At 36.4% G+C, this 25,019-nt stretch overlaps 1 protein-coding gene across 1 annotated transcript in view; it reads right to left on the minus strand.

Moving 5' to 3' along the window:
- Positions 1-25,019, minus strand: part of PRKN (parkin RBR E3 ubiquitin protein ligase) — a 679,301-nt gene that overhangs the window by 357,299 nt on the left and 296,983 nt on the right. The window contains 1 exon segment of the mRNA XM_058020484.1: positions 18,507-18,590. Within this exon segment, the coding sequence (XP_057876467.1) occupies positions 18,507-18,590 (84 nt within the window).

Raw genomic sequence — 25,019 nt, forward strand, 5'->3', positions numbered from 1 at the left:
AATTTTTTCCTTTCCCCTGGTTTCCTAGTTTAAATATTTTCTTCTGTGTGGACTGAGAAGACAGATGGAATATTTGTGTGGTAGCACACAAACTGAGACTTAAAACAAAAAGTAACCAAAATACTCTGTACAATAGCCAAAATATATGATACACAGAAAAAGGAGCAATTATGCCAAATATAACCACATGAATACACTTATGCTAATAGTTGACTCATATTGCCATCTTCCAAAAGGGAAGAGGACTATGCATATGTTTAGCTAATTCTATTCATTTCAGCTGAGTAAAACCTGTATATAACCCTACACAAGGAACAACAATTTCTTCCACTTCTGTGGAAAGAGAAAAAGAGGTTTTATTGGCAAGTTAAGGATTTTAGTCAGTATTTAAAATAGCAAAATTTGAACTGTAATATCTAGCATAAACACCTCACAAACTTAAGAAATACAAATACATGTCCAGTGTTTAACATGACTCACACATTACAAAATCCAAATGTACACACTGCTGCTCTGGAGATGAATAAATCCCTAACTAATAAAATGGCACTATAGTCTAAACTCTTGAAAAGCTTTCCCCAGAGGATCTTACAGGCTACTAGGACGTCTTGAAAGTTACAGAGAGCTGCTGGAAATGTAGTGGGTAGAAGGGACAAACAAACAAAAAGCTCACAAAAAGAATCCCACCAAAATTCACTCTTTTCTTTGGCTAATCTTGTACTGCAAAATCTCAAGTGTCTCTGCAGCAAACTGACAGTTTTCTGGCATTTAGTTTTATGCTGTCATCACCCTTTTTTCAAATATATTTCCTATATGCAATATATACAGATAAGCTAGATGCAATATATATGCAAGATGAGCTAGAAAACATAAGTCACAGTGGGAAATTAATTAGCTCCTGTATAATCTTGTTGAAAAAAAGAAAAATCTATGTTTGCATACTGTTACCTATAATTTCTAGCATAAGAAATCTGAAAAAATGCAGTAAATAAAGTTAAACAATCATTTAACACAAAAGCCATATATCATGTACATACCAGTAGAGAGGAAGCCATTTCTCAGTAGATGACAGCATAGTGTCATATTTGAAAAGGTATTTTGCACTACTAAGGCCAGAAAGATGTGAACATTCTTCCTTTAAGACAATTTAATGCATAGATATATTATCTAGTGTAGATGGCTGTTTGCATAACTTTAGTATAATGCTGATGAAGTCCTGATAGACTGTTTTTACTAACGTGACTTAATTTGCTTTTTCTAACAAACCATTATCTATTTACATTGTCCTCACTGTATAAAACAAGCACAAAACCCCCCCTATTTTTTTTCCTAAATTAAAAAATCCAGAAGATAATAAAGCTATCTCTACCCTAGCAAACAGCTTGCTGTTAAAGACTATCCAAGGGCATTTTAGAGTGATTGAACAGAGTTATGCATACAGTCTCAGGGTTAGCAAGGTCCCTGACACGTTTTAGATGGTGCCAACCAGCACCTGGCCCAGGCAGAGCTAAGGAGCAGGCACACCCAGGCAGGTCTGGGGCCTCCATCCCTGTTTTAGGGACTGAGAAAACATACTGATTATAGATAAGCTATGGCCTTTAGGCTTGAGGAATTTTCCCAGCAATATTTGACCTTGTAGACCTCCGAGGAGCACTAAATGGGGCATGGTTTTGCATATCTCTCTACTTCTGGAAACACATTATCTTCCTAACTGCTGCTAATTTCCAGTCCTATTTCCTGTAGTCTTCTGACCAGCCAGGCAACTGATGGCAGGAGCATTTTACCCTTCTCCATTGCAAAACAGTTTCTGCTCCACAATTCTTTTAAACAGATTTCTACCCACAGAAATAGCATGTAAATACATACTTAGTCAAAAGAACTTAATAGAAATTCATGACCTCACTCCAAAAGAACAGTGATTTAGTTTGAAAATGTGACTAAAAACCAGTTCACACAATAGCAGAATCTTTAAAGTAGAATAAACAGCTATTGAATTGTTTCCCCAAATAATAAACATTAAGTTCTGCATTTGACATTTCAAAAACTATTTTTATTGTAAGATCTGTCTTATAAACTACAATGGTCAAAGTTGAAAATTACCTCAAAAATCTATTTAAGAAAAACAAAATAAAAGAATTCCCACAACTTTTAAATATGTTTATTACTAAACATTTTTACTTCAATTTTATGTAAGCAAAAGGGATAATTTGAGCTATACCAAAATCATTGTCTTATAATGGTATACTAGAAAAATAAAAAAGGACATCATTGTCTAGTAATGGTATACTAGAAAAATAAAAAAGGACACATTACCAGACATTAAACAAAAACAATTGTCTACATGCATTGTCTTAGTCACAGGATTTCAAACACACCATGTTGAATCCCCAGGGCTGTGAATACATGGGTTTCAAGCTGACCCTGACTTACAGGTGTGTGGTGGCAGAGCCAGACATAGAAATACTGAACTGTTTCACTCTACTTCCAAGGTACAGCTTGCAGAGGTAGCTGAGCAACAGCACAAATTTGGTTTCACAATGTTGTGCTCATGCAAACATAACAAGTCTATTATAACATTTATGACACATCTTTTTTCAGACTCCAAAATTCTCCTTTAGTTGGCATAAGCAATTAATCAGCCAGCACCCACCAAACACTGCCCTCTGCTTACCCCTGCCTTCACAGTTTCCTTACTGCTGTTCTTTCTGTACAGACATTATCTCATTTAATACCAGCAAGCTCACAACTTGGAAACAAACTTTCCATCATGCAGCCTACATATTCATGAATATGTAGTAGAGAGGTAGGAAGACCTTGGACAAGTACATCACATAAAATAATCCCTTTGGGGCAATTAGTAGTCAAAATGAGAATTACAATTGTCTGTAAAACACACACTTCATTCTAATGTTCAGGCCTGCAATTATAAAAAACTGTGTCCTTTAAATTTCAGAGGGAAGTTATATCTAGATATCAGGTGTGGTTTTGCCTTGTTTGCTTCACCTGTTTACAGTTTTAACTACTCATTTAACCACTATCATGCTATGATCCAGTCTGAGGAAATAAACCTCACCACTTAAACAGACTCTACCATAGAAAAGATGGTCCAGCCCATACAATGATTAGTAGTCTGCCAGTCACTTTTGTTCCAATCCATAATAGGATCTGCCTCAGCAACACCTTGGAAAACACACACATTCATACAGAAAATAGAAAACCTGTATTTAGCTCTTTCCTGAGCACACAGAGCTCTTTACTCAGCTCCAAGCAGGGTGGGGGTGCACATGCATTCCTACAGCCAAAAACACCTAGCTCATGTGCTCAATATTTTATCCAGCCTGACACACCAAATGCTTAATTAGTGCAGAACTCAGAGACTGGAACACAGGACAGTGCAGCCCAGGCGCAATGCACTCAAGATTATCACCTGCAAAAGAAGCTAAGCCCTAAAGAAGATGCCCTGTGTGCTGCTCCCATTGGCGATTCTGTATTTCGGACAAAAAGCACTGCTCTCAGTCACAAGCCAGTAGTCATGGTGGTAACAGTGATTTTGCAGTAACTGAACAGTTTAAGCACCTTTTTCTCCATGGACCATATGAAACAAACAGCAAACTTGTATCAAAAGACCACCCTCAGTAGAAATTAATTCCAAAGAAGCAGACACTCCCTCCAAACTAAATTTGTTCAGATATCTGCATGGACTGTTATCAAGAACAAGATGTGGGCTGTGGCTTAATCTTGTTGTGAGCTGGGAGACCAGCAACACTGAGTGCAATTTTCCCAATGGCTGTTTCCCTTGCTCTTGAACATAATTAGAGAGAAAAGAAATCCATGGACAATTGGGTACCACAGATGTAACATACCAATGTTTTCATGAAACTGAAAGAGTTTAGCTGTGTAATTCTCATCCATCTATAAACCTGAACCAGGCTGTAACTGTGATTCCCCACAGGCACCCTAAAACATCATGGTCCAAAACTGGGCAGGCAGCAAGTCAATCCTAATGCTATGAAAAACAATCTAACCTTCTCTAGATGCATGAAAAATAAGCAAAAAACTAACACAGAACAATAAATGTTGTTGCTACACTATGCCATCTCCTAGGTAACCCACACTGTTCATTCTGATCTTTTCCCAGTCACAGGAGCTTTACCAAAACCAAGTTAAGAAAGAGGCCTTCAAGGTAGCTCTGCTCATGGCGGGAAGTTGGAACTAGACCATCTTTAAGACCCCTTCCAACCCAAACCATTCTATAAGTCATTCAAAGTATATTCTAAGATACTAGCTAAAATATTCAAAATTAACTCAGTATCTGATGTATATTACATTTTTATAATCTCTAAATAAAAAAATTAATAGAGGAAATAGTGTTACTTTAAATACAGCTGTAATATTATGTTAATGTATGTGGTTTATTTGATTTTAAGAGTTTTCAACCTTGCAAGTTTCATCACTTTAACTTGTGGATGATTTTCTGGGATGGTTGGTTAGGGTTTTATTTGTGGGGTGAGGGGAGAAGATAATACGGATGAAATGTTTTCCGTCATAGCCCTTCTCTTGTTCACATACTTTGCAGTATATATATTACTGTATGTTTTCCAGGAGTACTTATGACTTTTACAGTTACTTAGAAAACAAAATACTTTAAATCGAAGTTTAAATAAACTGTACAAATTTATTAGGTCAGGTTTCTTTGAGCTAAAAAAAAGTTAAAAGATTCTCACAGAACACAAATGCTCCAGCAAAACCTGTAAATTACAAGAATTAAGTTATCACAACAAATCCTTATTGACAAGTAAGTGATCCTGCAAGCAATGCACTACTGCCTACCAGTATTTAAGAATAAGCTTCCAGAAATCCATTTGTTAGTGGGTGCCACCTCTAACACACATAAAAGTCATAGTGCCTTTAATAGCTATCTCCACAGCAAATTTCATTACTTTTCCCCATTTAAAAACTCAAATTAACGTGGGGCTAATATTTTTGTTTGTAAAGAATGAGATATACACAATTACAGCTCCTCCTAATAGCGATGTAACAGCGATGTTCGGTGAAAAGTTACTTAGTAATTAGCCCTAGAAACATCCATTTCTTCTGTGCAGCAGATGACTATAGAAACCTCTGATGGAACTTGAAGAATTCTGTGCCATTTCTGATGTTGCAATGGTGGGATAGCAGGAGAGTGAAGTAGGTTTATGCACCAAATGGAAGGGAAATACTTTTCACTAGAACATTCTTTCCTTCATTTCCTGGCAGCAGTTTAACCATCTGTAGCTTCTAAGAACAATTAATAAACACATTTAATCTGCCCACATACATTTAAGTGCCATAGTGGAAAAACTCATACATTTCATTTTGGAATGCCCCAAACATTTACCAAAGTCCCAAAGAGCTGCCACGATGTACAGTACAACCAAACAGGAGATGTAAGTACCATGAAACGCAGTATTTCACAACTATTTGAAAGCGAACTGTTACAATCCTTACTGTCAAAAATTGTGGATAACACGTTCTTAAAAAGTTTTTGGGTTTTTTTAACCACATGTTTCTAACCATTCATTGTAGTATAGCAAGGGAAATATGTTGTCATCTTATTGCAAAAGTTCCATACCTTCTTGGTGATTTCTCATGGGCAGGTCCTCAGAGCACGCACTCCTTCTTCTTCAATGCACAGCCAACAAACTCCATCTCCCCCCTCAAGCAGCTAACCCACTCTTTTGTAGTACTCTTATTCTTATTGGACAGAGCTGTGGCCTGTTAAGGGCAGGCCTGTTCCTAATCTTTGGTGATTAGTACAGCTGCAACTCCTCAGGTGTGAGACTACCTTCTGCACTATCTTTATTTTCTTATATTCTACCCCCCCCCCCCGCCCCAGAAATATTTCACTTCTGAGCATCTTTCCAGAAAAGAGGCCAAAATACTGAGTATTTCTAATGATAATTTCAAGACCTTCATTGGAGGATTTTTATGTATTTATCCAGTCAATTATTTACACATTCAGATTGATGTCTCAAACGGGGCAGCTGCTTAAAACATAGAGCATTATTAACCTCAGCAGAGTATTTGTATATTTAAAGCTGGGTATATATTCTAAGTATCTTTCTGAGTTAGGCCATTAAGGCAGAAGATAGAATCCAGAAAACATTTGCTATTACAATGTAAGCCTTCTATACTTAAAATAACATAAATTTGCCTTATACTTGACTTCTCTGAGCTAGAAATACATATTGTAAACTGAATACAACCCCTTAGGCCTTGCCCCGGGTAGCTATACTATGAGAATTCAGGCATTTCTGACAGCAGCTATTTGATAATTACCCATCACATTAACATGAGCCATGAGAGACAGAGCCCATAATGTGTTGCAGCAGTTCCAATATGAATTACCTTGCAGCCCCTGGTGAGAGAAGCTCACAAGTAATGCCATTGACTGCATTATCTCACACCACCACATCCTATAAACAGTGCATGCCTATTCTAAACTCAGTTCTGATTTGTAAAAGATCAGCTAATTTCACAAGGTGCATGCACAAGAGCAGACAACACAAATTCAAATTTACAAACTGGTCCTAAATTAGTTACAGGCACAATTTCTTAGGAACAGCTAGACCAAAAATATAGTAGGCAATTGTTAATCAAAATCTAATGCCTTCACATTTTAGAATCCCAGACCAGAACATTAAGCATGAAAACTATAGGTGGGAAACAGATTTAATGCCAAGGTAAATTTTACGGCAGCTTTTAGATCTAACAGAATGTCTCGCATAGTGTGTCAGCCGGCAAATTGACACAGTTATTAAACAATCAGTAACAGTACCTGCCACCTGTGAATGAAGAAATTGTGTTCTTGCATTGTAAATGCTGCCTGACATTTGAGGAGATTCCTCTGTAACCATACTGTACCCTAACAAAATCACCCTCATCTGATTAGACTGCTGATATATGATTGCAGGAACATGTTGCATACTTGAATGGAAATCCAAGGCTTCAATCATCAGCAATGAATTTGCAAACAGCTGCAGACAGTAACATGCTGTTTAAATGTCATGTGCAGTGAGCAACAAAAGATTCAGTCAAAGTGTTACTGAAATCCACTGAATTACAAAAAAACTGTCCCTGAACACGTTAGACACATTGACAGAGTACATGCAAAAATATGTATCAAACAAGCTTCATTTGAAAGAAAATGGGGGTCTGATTTGTGAAACAAGTGACAGAGCAAATATGATAGAGTTTGGATCTAACTCTACTGAGTCTTGTTGACTTCCTTTCTTTGGTTTTCATATAATTCTGTTTTGTCCATAGTTTTCAATTACTGCTTCCCAATTTGTTCAGGTCCCCAAATACCTCACATGTTTCCTAAAACGTGAATAGAAAAAATACATAAATGGTATAATGGCCTCCAAATAATACATGGAAACAACATGGTCAACATTTAACAAAAATAGAATACTGTAACACTGCTCTCACCACTAGGCTCAAGACCATATAATGGCAACAAGACATGCCAGTGACAGTGTCTCACACCTCCTTCCCATGGCAGCAGAATACAACACACTGAATTGGGATTCCACTCGCCTATTGTGTTCATGCTAGGTGTAGCTAAACTTGGGATGGATGGATGAATGTAAATTGAAAAGAAATCATACGGATTATAAGAAATATATTGGTCATATTTATCCTATCTCAATCTGATGATAACCATCTTCCATAAGAGAACTTCTGGTTACACAAATTTCGCCACATGAAATCATAGAGCAGTACATTCAACTTAAGATCTTGTCTTTAGTAGGAAGTCAACAGTAGATGTCTAGAATATGTGGTAAAAATGATAAAAAATTGAAAATAATACTTGCCAAAGTCCTGTTCCTAATCTCCACCAATTTGTTGTTCAGAGACTTCATAAACCAGAAGGAGTCTTTTCACATTTAATAGTTCTCAATGGATTTTTCTTCCATTAGTTTTTTTTTTTTTTGAACACATAGCAACTTCCACACTATATCATGCTAGTGTGAGCTGAAGTTTAATTATGTAATGGGCAAAGAGGAATCTCCCTGAGGTTGATTTGAACATTACAATAACAGGAAAAGAACACTGCATCAGGCTGAAATAGGATGCTAGAATCATACCATATTAAGTTTTTACAACAGCTAACACAGCATCAGTACAGAATAGTAAGTTCCTTGCTGCAGTGCATCGTCAGCATGTTTTTCAGGCATTTCTAGAAGTAAAATATCTTTAAAACATTAAAGGTGAATTTATGTTCCGTTTTGGTTCACAAATACAAAATCCACCTTTCAGCACAGTCAAAGGGATGATTTCAAGAATGATCCAGGATTTGGTCAGATGAACACAAGCTGTGTTCTGCTCACTGTCTCATGGAGGATAAAGAAATGATAATTTATAAAAATTAACTTCTCTTTCAGTGAAACCAGGGGCATCAAACAAATTGAAGGAAAGCTGTTGGTTTGTTAGTACACAGTTATCAGTCTTTCCAATGGTTTCGGATTCCTACTACAGGACAAATTTTCCTACTACAGGACAAATTTTCACCTCACCTGGAACTGCCTCTCTTCAAATGATGAAGCCTCTACACTATCTGAAGAATTTTTCAAGAGCTCTATCATTGATGAAAATGCCAAGTTCTGTTCAAAACAACTGCTTATTTTTAAAAGGCAGTTGTGAAGGGCAATGAGAACCTAACAGCTGAGCACAATCACATAAATTGCTCATATAAGACAGAATAAAACACTGAAAGCATGCTTAATGCTCATGTTTTCAAGCTAAGGTTTCCTGGAACGGAACTACAGATACAAAAACAAAACAAGCAACAAGGATAGTGATGGTGGTGGTGTTTATCTCTATTTGACAGTGTTAACAACTGAAGAATGACATCCAAAAGAGCAAAGGATTTGTTTGAAAAAAACCATAATTTTCAACACTTTTTGTTCCATCTTTTACAAAATTATGGCATTTCCACACATGCAAATAAAAATGGTGGCGTCAATACAGGAAAGATGAGCTAAATTTCCTGAGACCATTCAGCACAGAGCAAAAATAACTGAGTTCCTTTGGGTTTGCCAGAATGTGTGTGAAAATTTCAGCACAGAAAACATATTAGCAATTTTCAAGCTAATAATGGGTTTTAATACAGACACAAACTGTGGCACACAAAAAACCAGTCAACATACTGTAGAAATATTGTGTTTACACTGATGAGGAGTGAATAAGTATTCACTTTTTTTTTTTAAAGATCTCAATTATAAAAGCTTTAACTTATATTTCAAGATAAATTATTTAGCTTTCTGTTCCTGTATAGAATTAATTCTATTTTATAATTCAGTTTTTCACCTATCATTGATTTTTCTGAACTGAGAAGTAGAACAATAGAATTTCTTTATAAAGGAAAAATTGATCTACTCCAGAATGAGGTTACTTTGAGAACAACTGTGAAAAAAATCTAGTTATGTTTTCCTAAAGAAGAATCTGAGAAGAAATGTAGAGTTTACATAATTTGAAGCAAGAATGGAAAGAACCACAAAACATATTAAAAACAATGTTTTGTTTATAATGTTTAAGTACCTCAGTATTACCATGTTTAAATACCATGGTAAATCACCTGCTGTGTGTCTTTCTTCACAATCAAGCATTTCAAGTAAATATTTTTAATCTCTCTTTGCTATTAAGTATATCAATTTAAAGGCCTAACCAAAATCAGCAAAATACAAGCACAGCACTTTCACAGGTTATTCCAAACTCCCAAGGTATTGTTCTCAGCACTATTAATCTCTTTTTTACTCAGAAAATGCACTGATGGCTAAAAAACCCACCCACATTCAGACAGGGTTTAAACTACAGAGCTTTACAGGAACACAACCACATCATGTCACCATTTAGGGCAACTTTAGATGAGGTAATCTAGGCAATTATCAGCATGGAAATCTGACACCAGCTTTACATACAATACAAAGCTAATACGGTGCTTGATTAATAAAAGATGAATCAGTAATTAATGCCAATAAATGTGGATTATGGTAACCTGACTCTGTCAAACTAACCTGACACTTATATGAGATTACAAATTTAGCAGAATGTCATAACAGTGATATGGGAATTTACCCAGATTTATATGTAGCATTTGATACAGCACTGACATTTTGATTAGAAACTAGAACACTATGGGACCAATGTTAGAGACATTTAACTGATATGTTTCAAAATGTAATTTCACACAGTGAAACATCCAATGTCTGGTTTTCAAGGTGACTTGCAGTGATTATCTCCTAGCCCTATGCTATTCAAAACATTTCTTAATGATCTGGATGAAGGCATAAAGTAATTATTCATAAATATTACATATGGCCCAAAATCTGAGGGAATGGGAGCAATGAAACCTAAAAGTCACTGACAAAGCCACATAAACAGCTCATCTGAGATCAAAAACATGATTTGGCATTTTAGAACAGCCAGAAATCAAGTCACACCCTTAGAAATAAGGGACATTCTGTCCAGTGAGGCAGCAACTCGGAAAGACTGAGATTTTTGGTAGATGATCAGTCAAACTGGAAACCTCAGGATGACATAGTAGTTAAATTAGTCTCATTAAACAGCTGAATATCAACACATGTAAGCAGAGCGTATCACTCTTGTGGTTTGCACCAGCGGCATCACTACTACTGTGCCATGGTTTTATTTCATTTGGTGAATGGATAGGTTTGTGAAGATAAACAGCTTTAAAAATGAATAAATAAAAAAAAATCTGAAATTATTTGCTTGCCCTCCTTGTATCACAAAATAGAAAAACTACAACAACGGGTCTGGTCTGCTTGCTACTTGCATTTTTGCTTCAATCCTTTCACTTGCCTTAGAACTGAGCATAAAATAATTAAACCGTTCTTAAATAGTAAAAGCAATGGGCAGAGAATCTGGTAAATATGAAAGTGTCTCAAATTTGTCTTGTATGGTACTTGAATAAATATCCTCTTAAGAGAGTATCTCTCATATATGGAAAACTATGAGGAGTCAAGGACATTTTTGTCTTCACTGGTAATGCTCCAGTGAAGCACCCTACCCAAATCACAGAAGGCAAAGGTAAGGATTGGGAGAGTGTAGAACTACCCACTGAGGAATATCAGATTTGAGACCATCTAAGGAACCTGAAGTTGCACAAGTCCATGGGACCTGATGAGATGCATTCATGGGTCCTCAGGTGAATGAAGATTCTAAGCCATTATTTATCTTATTTGAGAAGTCATGGGAGTTGGGTAAAGCTTTCACTGACTGGACAAGGGTAAATACAACCCCCATTTTAAAAAAGAAAAAAATGAACTGCAGGCTAGTCAGTCTCACCTCTGCCCCCAGCAGGGTTGGGGAGTGGATCTTCCTGGAAACTATACTAAGGCACATGGAAAATAAGGTGATGATGACAGTCAACACGCCTTCACCAAGGGAAAATTGGGCCTGACAAATTTGGTGGCCTTCTATGAAGAGGCCACAGCGGTGGTGGGTGAGGGAGGAGTAACTGATGTCAGCTATGAGGACCTATGCAGAACATTTGATGCTGTCACACACAACATCTGTGTCTCTTCACTAGAGGCATGGATTTGATGGATGGACCACACAGTGGATAAGGAATTGGCTGAATGGTTGCACTCAAAGAATTGTGTTTGATGTCTCAATTCCAAAGTGGAGACCAGCGATGAGTGGCTTTCCTCACAGCTTGGCACTGGGACTGGCATTATTTAACATCTTTACTGGCAGCATGGACAATGGGATTGAGCACAACTTTAGCAAGCTTGCTGGTGACACCAAATTGTGTGACCCTGTTGACAGGCTGGAGGAAAGGGATGTCATCCAGAGGGGACACATGAGGCTTGAGAAAGGGGGCCCATGCACACCCCATTAAGTTCAACAAGGCCAGGTGCAAGATCCTACACTTTGAAATCCCACATACAAGCACAGGCTGGGAGAAGAATGGATTGAGAACAGCTCTGGTAAGGGCTTGGCAGATGAGAATATAACCTGGTAGTGTGTGCTCACAATCCAGAAAGCCACCTGTATCCTGGGCTTCATCCAAAGCAGCATGGCCAATAGGCCAAAAAAGAAGATTCTCCCCTGTGACAGTGGTCACAGGGGTCTTTGGATGAAGAAAGAGACAAGGATTTGACTCCATATTTCAGAAGGCTTGATTCATTATTTTATGATATATATATTACATTATAACTATAGTAAAAAGAATAGAAGGAAAGGTTTCATCTCAGAAGGCTAGCTAAGCTAAGAATAGAAAGGAATGAATAATAAAGGTTTGTGTCTCGGACAGAGAGTCCAAGCTAACTGGGCTGTGGTTGGCCATTAATTGTAAACATCCAAGATGGGCCAATCACAGATGCACTTGTTGCATTCCACAGCAGCAGATAACTATTGTTTACATTTTGCTGCTGAAGCTTCTCAGCAGGAAAAATCCTAATGAAAGGATTTTCATGAAAAGACGTCTGTCACACTCCCCCTCTATTCTGCCTTCATGATACCCCAGTCGGAGCACTGCACAGGACCCCAGAACAGGAAGGTCATGGATTGTTGGAGCAGATCCAGTGCAATGATCAGTACCTGGAGCACCTCTCCCATGAAGACAAACTAAGAAACTGGGGGTTGTTCAACCCGGAGAAGACTCTGGGACGACATTAGAGCAGCCTTCCAGTTCCTGAAGGAGGCCTACAAGAAGGCTGAAAAGGGACTTTGCGCAAGGGAATATTGTGACAGAACATATAAACTGAGAGAGCATAGGTTTAGGTTAGAAATCAGGAACAAATTCTTCACTATGAGGGTGGTGAGGAACTGGCACAGGTAGCCCCAAGAATCTGTGGATATTCCATCCCTGGAAGTGTTCAGCCAGCTTGGATGAGGCTTTGAGCAACCTGGTCTGGTGGAAGGTGTCCCTGCCCACAGTGAGGGTGTTGGAACAACATGAACAGTGCCTTCCAACCAATGCCATACTAGAATTCTATGAAGACTGGATAAAGAAGGTGTCCCAATGGCTGAGGGAACTGAGATTGTTCAGCCTGAAGAAAGGGCTCGGGGCAACTGCATTCTCTCTACAATTCCCTGTAAGGATGTTGAAGCCCGGTGGGGGTCAGCCTTTTCTCCCAGGCAGCTGGTGACAGGACAAGGGAACATGGCCTCAAGCTCTGCCAGAGGCAGCTCAAGTCGACATGGGAAAGAATTCCTTCACAGAAGGGGTTGTAAGGCATTGGAGCAGATTGTTGTGGCACTTAGTGCTATGGCCTAGTTGACAAGGCAGTGATTGGTCAAAGGTTAGACTGAAGACTTGCAAGTCTTTTCGAACTGAAATCATTCTGTGGTAAGAATCCTTGCATCAAGTTAATATTTCTGAAATAAGACTATCTGGTATTTTAATTAGCACTCCTATTCCATCATACTCATTGTGACTTTTTTTAATAGCATATATTATCTGGACCACTCTCTTCTGCATAAGGCAAACTAACATGGATGGCACTGAAATCAATCGAAAATGCAAAGTCAAGAGGCTTCTTGATATTAAGAAACATTACAAAATTTTAAAAATTATTCATAGTAATACTATGACATTGAAAGTATTATAATGGCTCCAGGGATGGACAGACATAATACCTTTAACAATAATCATTGTACACAAAGAAAATGAATAAATGTATCAGATCTTTCCTATAACATGAAACTCCTTTACTGTATTCATATTTTGATAACATCATTAAATTTACTACTTTGCTTGTGATACTTTAACTGCTACAGGATTTATTTCTGTTCTCAACTAAAACAGAGGTCTGACCTAATCAAAGCAAAATGAGATGAAAAATGAAACATTTTATCTGAACAGTGATGTTTGAAAAGAATAGCTTTAGACACTTGAAAGAAAAAAATCATTTGGTAAGCTGTGTATTTAAAGCATACAAGCTGAACACTATTCCCTTGATTTATTAGTCCAAACTATTTCAGATGAGCTCAAGTTCCCTGTGGAACAGACTACGAAAGGAACACATAATATTGCTGTTCTCAGTGCCAAACCTAATGACAATAAACAAGCAAGGAAGGAAAAATAGGAGAAATGTTTAAAAATTTAAATATAGTAAATATTAAATTGCAAGATTCAAAAATCAGAGAATAAGAATAAGAAACTCTACATAATTATAATAATACAGTAAGAAAATATAATTATAATATATAATTATAATAATATAATAAGAAAATCTGCATAATTAAACCAAACATGCTTCCTATGCAATCTTTTTGCTCTCAAACATACCCTACAACAGTGAGACTATTGTATAGTCGAATTGAACCATTTAAAATTACATATAATGGCCAATACTAAACATTAAAAAAAAAGTGACCAAACTTGCAATATAAATCTTTGCCTCAGGCTTACTATAGAGTTTGAGATGACTATAGAGTTTGATAAGAAGGGTGTGCTGATATTTAAGAAAATCCAGAAGTTCACAGAAATCCTGGTGCTTGTTTCAGAAATGGTTTGTTGAATCCTAGCATGTTTCAATAACTGGAGCAGAGATAAAAATGCTATTCAGTTATGATGACAGCTGATGCCGTCTTCAGAAACAAAGAATTCAAGGTAACAGTGGTGATATATATAAAATGGGAAGAGAAGTACATTTCTTTTTCTATTACAGAGATTTTCATTTTTTCTATTCCCAATAGCTTAAGCCATATCTAACCTATAATCCTCTTTAACCCTTTCATTATTTCTGAGATTTTCAAGTCTACAGCAACTCTTTTTTGCACATCAAATGAGAATCCCAAGAACACATCAATACTTTTTCCACAGGTTTCTAAAGTTCAAAAAGGTTTGCCTTACATTGTGCCCTGGGGACATGGAAATGTCTTTCAGAAACTGATGCATATTCACTGGACTGAGGAACTAATGTGGAGCTGATTCCTATGAAACCACCACTTTAGTGGTTTATGGTGGCATTAATCTCTGTCTCACCATAAAAAGACACATTATTTCTGTGGTTCTTTATGACTTTTAAAAAGCACGAGCCTACATGAGGAAGCAAATATAATAGCATTTTTACATACAGGAGTAGAAAAAGTCCTTAATCAAATATTTACTTCAATGGATGATAAACAGAAAATATTCTGCCTGAGAGACAAAGAACTGTAAAAGTCTAATAAGAACACTCCTCCAGTAATATTTCATTTGAATAAGGAAAGGCTAAATAAATAGCTTAGTCTTACATGCATTCTGGTCACTTGTGAAGATGACAATGAATCCATAAAAATTATATCAAATACACTTGGGACCTGTTTTAGTGGTGGTCTTGGCAGTACTAGGTTAACAGATGGACTTGATTATCTTAAAGGATTTTTCCAACCTAAATCATTCTGTTCTAGGCAGTAACAAAAACACTCATATAAGAAGAGCATTTCCAAGCACACCTACGCAGCTACATACCATGTTTCTGACTGGAAGTGTTTTGAGACAGACACCAAAAGTAAAAGGTTCTCTTTCATTTAATGAATGGTCTTAATTTGTGAAACTGTTTGAAAGATTGATTGCAATCCACATTTAAAACAGCTAAAGTTGACTCTTCCATTTTCGAATTACTATTAAAATTTGTTATAAAAGTAGCTTTTCTACAATTGCAGCAACATAAGTGTTCACAGGAACTTCATCTTTTTGAAGCTGTAGAAGTTCAGACTGATTCTGATAGACTGTAATTAATGTGAAAAACTCCACAGTGACCTCTGCTTGGGAGCACATTGGAGCACACATTGAATCACAGTGCACTTTACATTAAGATAATCATGACAGCTTCTACAAATCATTAGAAATTTTATTTCACTGAAATGAAATTTGATTCTCATTATTTTCTCATATAGTCAATTACTTTATTTACATTTTTGCAACCAAAAGAATTAAAGTCTGTCATTCTGTCAAGAGACTAATTTCATACCAAAATACATTCAAACTGGTATTTTGGGGGAAAACGCACTACCTTGTGGTTTTTTTATGTTGCAAATTGGTGCTTACAAAAATTGAAAATTGACAAAAAATCAATTTTTAACTGAAACATGTCTTGGGAGAGAAACAATGAAGTAAATTTTTTTCCCCTTAAACAGCAGTATTTGCAGTTTGTTGATAACTTACAACCAACAGCCTTAAAGCTTCTTCATTGCATATCATGGTAAAGAAGCACATACACTTTTGGAGCTATTTAAGAGACATAACTCCACAAATGCAAAAATAATGATAAAACGTGACCCCATCTTCCAAAGATTGTAGCAGGCAAGAAAAGCTTAGAGGTTTTAACCCATGATTTAGTTAAGGTTATTTTTATTCTGTTCCAAACAGTTAGTCTGTTTTATCAGAGCATAAAAGAACACCAAATCCTTGGAAACATTTCGAGATCTCTATTATTTCTCACTTGGAGCTAGACACAAACCAAAAATCTTAGTGATTTAAGCCTTTGAAATGGAAGATTTCCCAGAAAGTAAAGATGTGTTTTCACAGTGATTGAGGCCAAAGAAAAACAAACCATCCCAAAACACAAGAAAGATATCTTTCAGCAACCAGAGGATCTCAACAAGCCATCAATTCAAATATCTGATTCAGGGTTACCTACCTACTGGATAGTTAGGTAAAAGAAGAAGTTAAATGCACTCAAGTGCTTAGTTGTTCTTGACTAGATTGATATTGCTGGAAATTCTGGTCAAAAAATCCTAAAAATTAGGAGTGTTCTTGCACCTCGGTTTGCTTCAGTTCTAACACTGTTAGAGTGGTTTGTAGGTGATAAAGGGAAAATGTGTCAGTTTGGAAATAAAAGAACAGCACATTTCTCCAGTAACAGACTCATGCCTGTAGTTCAGGTTGTCTCAAACTGCATTAGCAACATGTCTGTCTAATAAAGGGTGTCTTCTGAAATTTGTTCAGTGATGCCTTACTGAAAGATAACACTGATCCTTGGCTCTGCTAAGTATGCAACTTGCCAGAGGAATTGACAGCAACTGGAGTCATGGGGCTGAGTTGACTGGGTATTGGTTGTTTGCCACAGCATTTGATTTTAGCATTATGATCGGTGGGTTTTTTTCTTCTCTCTCCACCAAGATGGCATTTTGTTTAATTTTCTGCCTTTACAAAATAAGAACTGAATCAATGAGGGAACGGGTTGTAGTTCAGGAGGGAGGGTTGCCAAAAGTGTCTTTATTTCACTACCTTTTTCACAAATACGCTGGATAACAAAAGCTGTAAGTTGGCAGCTGCAAGTCAGTCAGGTATATTCTGCCAACAGGTGACAAAACTGGGAATTGTACTGCCAAGAGAAGAGCATTTGAATTTCTAACACCTGACACTTTCAAGATCATGGTCTTTGTGCGTCCCTTCCAGCCCAGGACACTCTGTGATTCCTGGCTGGCTCAATCAAACACTGCTACAGCAAGGTGCACACCAAGAAGCAGAAGATCAAAGGCTGCCAGACCTCAGTTTCTCTGTTGGCTGCACATGGACTCAGCCATAAATCCCATGCTATTAAAACAACCATTTGGTATCTAAAGTTAGATAAAAATATTTTCTGGCACCATCTATGGCCAAGCAGGAGACACCTATGGAACTGTATGGACGCATCGCTTCACAACTGTCTTGTTAGGTAAGACAAAGAGAAGGTTACACCAGAGCAGGTGAGCACCTCTGGAAAAAGCTGTTTGTGTAGCTCCAATTTACAAATCATTGATGAATAGAATCTTTTCATATGTGGGAAATTCAAGTTTACCTTTAAAACGGGTGTCCTGAAGGAACACTCAAAATAAGCTTTTTCCTGAGAAGGAATTACCTCTAAGACTTTAGTATTAGATGCTAGAAATATCTAATACATATGAAGGTACAAGTATACATACAAAATGTTTTGAAAAATCTCTATTAATAATTTGATAAACCTATGCTCCTTTTTACTTAGTCTTTTCACTGATGTCACTTTAAGAAACAAAGGAAGAAACAGCAACAAGATATGAGAGAAAAACCTCAAAGTGGTCATCATGAAGAACCTACTCCTGCAGACAAAGCCCAATATGCAAGTTCTGATGTGCACTATGACATGGAAATTTGAAGCTTTCAAGGTAAAGACATACATAACAATTATAAAATAAGTGTTGACAGAAACATATAATTATTACATCCCACATTTAACCTTTGCATACTTGAAAATCTAAGAGTTATACTTCAGTGCAAAAGATGAAATTAAATTATTTCCTCCTTCATTCCAAATAGCACTCGAACAAAATTCCTCCCTTTTGCAAGACATCAGAAGTTTATTACCTAATGCTGAACATCTCACTTCAATAGAGATGTTCAGCATTAGATAATAAACTTATTATCTAATGCTGACAGATCATATCTGTCTCTTCACAGTCATTACTGAAATTCTAACATGGTTAAAATTATTACAAAGAATTATTCTTATGAGCACCATAGTACTTGGAGAAACATGACAAAATCTTACCGCTACATTTCCATTGCACCCTTGGAACTGGCAAACACCTCCTATTCTGTTGGGAATTAGCACATCATCCCAGCAAGATGGGCCCTACAACATAAAACCAAAGCATACAAAGATTATAATTTGCTTCATAAATAAACATATAAAACTTGGGTTTGTTGCTGCTTTTCCTACTCTTGTTTCTTTTATGTTTTAGCTAGACAGTTTTGTCATGATCATACTGAGAGATCATTCAGGTTATATAATCAATATTCACCAGTAAAGCCCAGGCACAAACAGGACATGTGGTCCCTCCACCCTAAGGTCAGTGCTGTGGACAGGCATCATTAGTAGGTTACATTTTCTCAGTTAAAGACAGGAACTGAGTTAACCATAATTAAAAAGCTACAAAGACTCATTCTCTGGTTCAACACTGTTTACACATGGGCCTGCAGTTGACTAAGTGGAAAAAGAAAGAAAGATAACAGCTGGAAGCAGAATAGAGAATTAGAAAAACTGTAACTAGATTTCTTGTCTGTAGATAAAGCCTTTACTTAACTGTAATACAACATAATGAAAATAGTAATAGAGAATTGTAATTAGATAAACATTATCTTCAAAATTTATCAGTCGTTATTAAAGAAACTTAAAAATCCCCAACCCCTCACAACAAAACAATATAAAACCCATAAAAAAACAGACAGAAAATCCTTATCAAATTTTACAGTGACGTTTTGAATACGTACAGTTCATTTATGAGTATATTACCAAGCAGAAAAAAAAAAAGGATTGCAAATCATCAATATTTCACAACGGCAAAATAATGTCATTAACAGGATGATCTATCAAAGAAGAAAATTTTTATACATATATATATATAGATATAGATATACACACATACCATATATAGGAACATTTATAAAAACATTTTGCATCACAAAAGATTGACACTTGTATGCTTTCTCTTTTTATAATTATTTCACACCAACTAATATTTAATTTACAGACAGCAAAATTAATCTGAGCAATAGATTTGAAGTTTACAGGTATCCACATACATAGTAGAAACAAACAACTGAAGTATAAAAAATGAAAATACTTGATACTTGGATTACTCAGTGTTTGGGATAGAATCAGTACCCAGAAAATAGCAGAAAATCTTCAACCAGAGGAGAAACTGTGGCAGTCAAGACATTGGCCACATTAGTGAAATCAGTGCCTACTTAAAATGATACCTGGATTACTCAGTGTTTGGGATAGAATCAGTGCCCAGAAAATAGCAGAAAATCTTCAACCAGAGGAGAAATTATGGCCGTCAAGACATTGGTCACATTAGTGAAATTAGTGCCTACTTCAAACACCATGAATTACAAAGTAATCCAGCATCACATCTACATCCAACTCCTTCTAGTTCTTTATCAGGCACTTCAGCATTGTGTGGGCACAGCTGAAATGATTTTAGAATTCTCTTAGTAGTGTGAACTTAGTTATAAAATGTTGATCCAGCCTATCTAGAAAGCTGAGTAAAACAACTTGGTCTTCACTGAGCTCCACTCTCTACATCATCTAGCTGAAGTGCTGGCACATGTAAATTGAATTGCAGACATTCACAGGGGTGGCAAATCATAGTTTTGGGTCCTTGGGTGAACACAGTTGGAGTGGAGTTAGTATAAAGTAATAACACTTGATATTAGAGGTGGGGGGAGGGAAAGGAGAGAAGGGGCACGACATTGAATTAATGATTTAAAACATCTGAAAAATAAAGTTTGCCACCAATTAATTATTCCAGTGAATTTTCACCTCTCATGAAGTTTTAGCATTCCAGAAAATTTGCAGGAAGAACAGTAAGGCCACCTTGAGATGCTGCACAAAGAACTAACTTCTTTTAATTGCTTTCAACTCAGTAGTTAAAAATTTTATTTGATGCCCCCCATTTATTTATTTTTCCCCATGCCACAAAAGATTGAACAGATCTCTAGCATTCCTTCCATAGCAGTTTACTTTTCAGACAAGAAAGTAATCTACCTTCTCTTCCCTCTTATAGATGCTGCTCCTTATCTTTTACTTTTTATCTTTTAGTAGCTCTTCCAACTCGATCATTTTGGAATATAAGGAACATCATACAATACAAATTACTTACATAACCAGTGAATAGGAAGATGATATCTACAAACTTGTTCAAGTCCTCCTAAATACTTATTAAAATGTAATTTACTTTGCTGATGGTTACTACCAAGGCAGTATTTTGGTGGAGCTATCTATCAGAGCTCCTGGACTACACTGCTACATATAATATATGTCAAAATCTGGGTTTTTTCCCCAGTGCACATCCTTAATAATGACATATGTTAGATTTCAACTGCCATTTCAAAGCAGTTGTAATGTGCATCCCAAGGTCCACAGAGAGGCTTCCAGCAGGTCCTTTCTAGGTTCTCCCATACTGAACCCATCTGCTTGCTTTCAAGGATGAACCAGCTATATGCCTCACTCTCCAAGTCTGGAGCAATCACCTAATGGAACTTCTGCTCCTGTTGCAGTTTAAATGGACTCAGCAACACTTTTTTCTGCTGTTTGCAGGTAAGATACTTCAGCAGTTTTGCCCACCAAATTGTATTTTTATATTTAAAGTGCTGGAATTAATTTAATTAATTATTTTTTTGCTTTCTAGTAGTTTAGTTATCAAGTTTAGTTATCAGTGTTAAAGACCTGATCCTCATTAGTAGCATTATAAACCAGGTCCCCCTTCTCTTGGCAGTTCTTTGATCAACTTTTCTATAATAACCTGATAGCATCCAGAAGTTTATTCTTGGGATTGTGATTTGACATGATACATAATATACATTAAAGTAATATAAATACCCCATTATGACAGTTTTTCCTACACTTTCAAAATTTTGCTTGCTATCATTATTTGGTCACACAGTTGTTATAGGGAGTCATATTTTTCCCTCCTTTTGAGGCTTGGAATTTTAATTCATGAGGATGACATCTAACTCACTGACTTGATAAAGACAACCAAGACTAACAAGTTAATGTTTAATTAACAGCTGCACTTCTTTCATAGTCATATTTACTAACACACTTTAATTAAAATACTTTTTTTTCCAAATTTGAGGAATTCAATAGTTGCCTTTTATTTTTTTAGTTTTAGCTAATCCTTACATGATTTCCATTTGGGAAGAGGATACTAAAAAAAAAGAATGAGAAATAAGAAGCAAGTGTGCTGTATAAAACTTGAGATCTAAGATGGGATGGGGATAGGGGAGAACACTCATTTGAATTAAAAAAAACCCAGAAACATACTTACTCAAACCCCAAGAAAAGTCTTTCTTACTTTTTTTTAAATTTGGTACTGGTAACACAGGAAAATGATTTTTTCCTGTTTCTTCATCCTTGTGTGATTAATAGAAGACTCTCAAAGTTAATGATGCTGCACCAGCATATACACAAAAAAGAGTCACACCAAGATACACACCAAGTTAATTTAAATGAGTGTGTAGAAGCAGTTCCACAGGTATGCTATCAGCTCTGGTACTAATAATTATCTTGATTTTACAAGAAGAAAATATTTCAAACTAAACTTCTTAGAGGAATTGATGCTTTACTTCACTGAAGTTATTTCAGGTGAAAACTTCCAAAATATTCATTAGTTTGCAGGTCTGGGTATATAGTCACAAAAAGGTAAGAAGGTATATTCATTCTCAGGCTAGGAAAAAACCCCAAAACATCCACAGGAGCATTTATAAGGTTGAGGTTCTAGAAAAATGCATTTTTAAAAGAAACTAAAAAGGGATGAATTTATGCAATGTTGACTACCATTAGAATTAACCACTTCAAGTAGCATTATATCAAGTCCAAATATGCTTAGTATGAGAATATATTTTATTAATTAACAGTCACAATAATAATAGGAAGTTTGCAGTCACCTTTAAGTTCTTATTTCCAAGGGAAAGCCAATGTACTACATGGCTTGATATGAACTTGTAGTGCTCTCTCTCTCTGCAATCATTTCCTCATGACGTGTCTCAAGCACACAAGACTACTTTGCACGCAAAGCACTTTCACTATTTGAAATAAAAATGTCATCATTTACTAAAAACATGTTAGAGCATATACACAGGGAACTAGGAGCACAATTCCATGTTATCAGCAACTATCAACTGTTCACTCACACTGTAGCTAAGAACTTCCTATTTTTCCCTTCATAAAAATCCCCACAATATTCATCACTTCTTTAACTCTTATGATGGACATAAAACCTGTAAAAAAGTCAGGTGCATTTAACTCTTTTGGTAACATTATCCAGACCCAGCTTTAAGTCAACAGTGGTTTCTTTTCTTTCTGTTTTTAGCAAAACTTAGATCAAGTTCTTAAGGCACAAGACAGCATTGATTCAGCTGGAATTACAGACTGACAGAATATAATGGGTTTCAGCCAGTTTAGCATTGATGAGTGGAGAGAAAAAAAGTAATAAAACAATAAACCCCAATCAACCAGAGAGCCCCTATTCTACACCTCATTTTCCAAATTAGTAAGAAGAAAAAAATCTCCTTTTCCACATCTGTTCTTGGCATTCTTCATGGCCATATTTTATTATTAATGCTAATCTAACACAGTTTCAAAAGATTTAGTGTGCTTGAAAATTTTAGTTTTCCACCTTCAAAACAAAAATAGAATAAAAGACATTTGTCCTTGAAAAACACAGTGCATTCAAAATGTTAATGTTTCTGTAGCGACAGTACTACTAAATGTCATTGCTATAATTGCGTCAAAACACAATTAGGAATTCTGGCAAGATAAACACTTTGAAATGCAATTTTTGTACCCTTCTTTCTTGAGTCTAAGAAAAGCTTGTCAACCTGCAGGCCAGCCAATCACTTGTGGTGTTATAACACTGCAGGCTCTAGTGTTTGTAATTATTAGTTCGCATTAATCAGGAACATACTGTGAGAGGAACAAAGCCGCCTGATTGCGAGATTAAAGCAACTGCCCCTCTTGTACCCAGCCAAATGGCTCCCAGAGAAAGCTCTGCATTAAAATAAACACATCAGAGAAGGCTTTTCCGGTCTATAAGTGGGGAAAATGACAGAATAAAGAAAGAAATAGAAAGAACACCACTAAATAGAAAAAGTCATATCAAATGTACTTGAGTACTTCCCAAATAAGCAGGTATGGAAATTTCTCTGCCTTTAGCATATGGCAACTGTTCCTTTCCTTTTTGAGGGGGAAGACAGGAAAAAAAGTTGGTGAATGATATATTAAGCTTGAACTGAAACTCCTTTGCAGCATATGAAGAACAGGGAGGACTGAGATGTTTTTTCAATGTATGAGGGAAATACTGGAAGTCTGTGTACATTCCAGTAGTATATTGCACTGATGCCCAGTACAGAGGGCAGTACAGTACACTCTACTCCTCTCTATCCTGTAGCCAAGATCCAGTTTTGTATTATAGAACCAAAACTAAATTTTCATCAGAAACATCTCAAAAAATTAAAAAAAAAAACTTAAAAAAAATCCCCCAAACCAGAAATACCATCTAGAGATCTTGGATGACAAATTATTCAAAACGTGGTTGCTGACGGAACTGTTGACCTGTGAAGTCAGGGAAAGGTCAGAAGCAGAGGTCAGCAATAGAAACCAGTGATTCATCAAACACTCTGAATCACTTAAAAGGCTGGAAACTATCCATGTATTCAGTACTTTGTATTTTCACCACTTTACATTCCCCTCTGGTGAACAATATGCAGCAGAATATCATTAAAACACATATTTGTACCTGCTACTATCTACATAAGAAACATAAATCATTAAAATGTTGAGCAAATGACTCAACCAAGAAAAAACTATTAATGCAGAAGCATTTTTAAAGCCATGTAAGAAATAATTTCAGGCCTTCAGAGACTTTAAAAATCAGCATTCGAAACACAGGAAAAGTGTTAAATCTGATGCAAATCATGCAAACATTCAGGCTCCTCTGCAAAATTATGGCTACTGACTTGTCTGTGTGAGAGTATCTGAAGAGCTAGACATTGTATAGGGAACCTCAGCATGATTGCAGGATCTTGAGGCAGTAAGACAGAAAAAACCTCCCAAAATACAAGGCTTACTAAATAAAATTTATTTCCTTTTTGCCCCTCTATCAGCAGTACACACACCAAGCTAACACAATTCACTGCTTCCAATGCCAGTACAGGTGGGCAACTCTGCTTTCCAGACACAGCAGGAACCAAGATATATCCTAATGGTAAGCATGCATTTCTGCTATGAGAAAAGATTTAAAGAATTAGAGTTTTTCCAGCCTGGAGAAGAGAAGACTTGTGGGTGATTTAAATACAGCCTTTCACCACCTTAAGGGAACTTACAGGAAAGAGGGATGGGGACTTTTTACAAGAGCATGTAGTGACAGGACAAGGGGGAGTGGCTTCAAGCTAAAAGATGGTAGGTTTAGATTCAGTATGAGAAAATAATTCCCTACTAGAAGGGTAGTGAGGCACTGGAACAGGTTGTCTATAGAGATTGTGGATGCCCCTTCTCTGA

This window comes from Melospiza georgiana, chromosome 3 (genome assembly GCF_028018845.1).
Source record: "Melospiza georgiana isolate bMelGeo1 chromosome 3, bMelGeo1.pri, whole genome shotgun sequence".
NCBI lineage: Eukaryota > Metazoa > Chordata > Aves > Passeriformes > Passerellidae > Melospiza > Melospiza georgiana.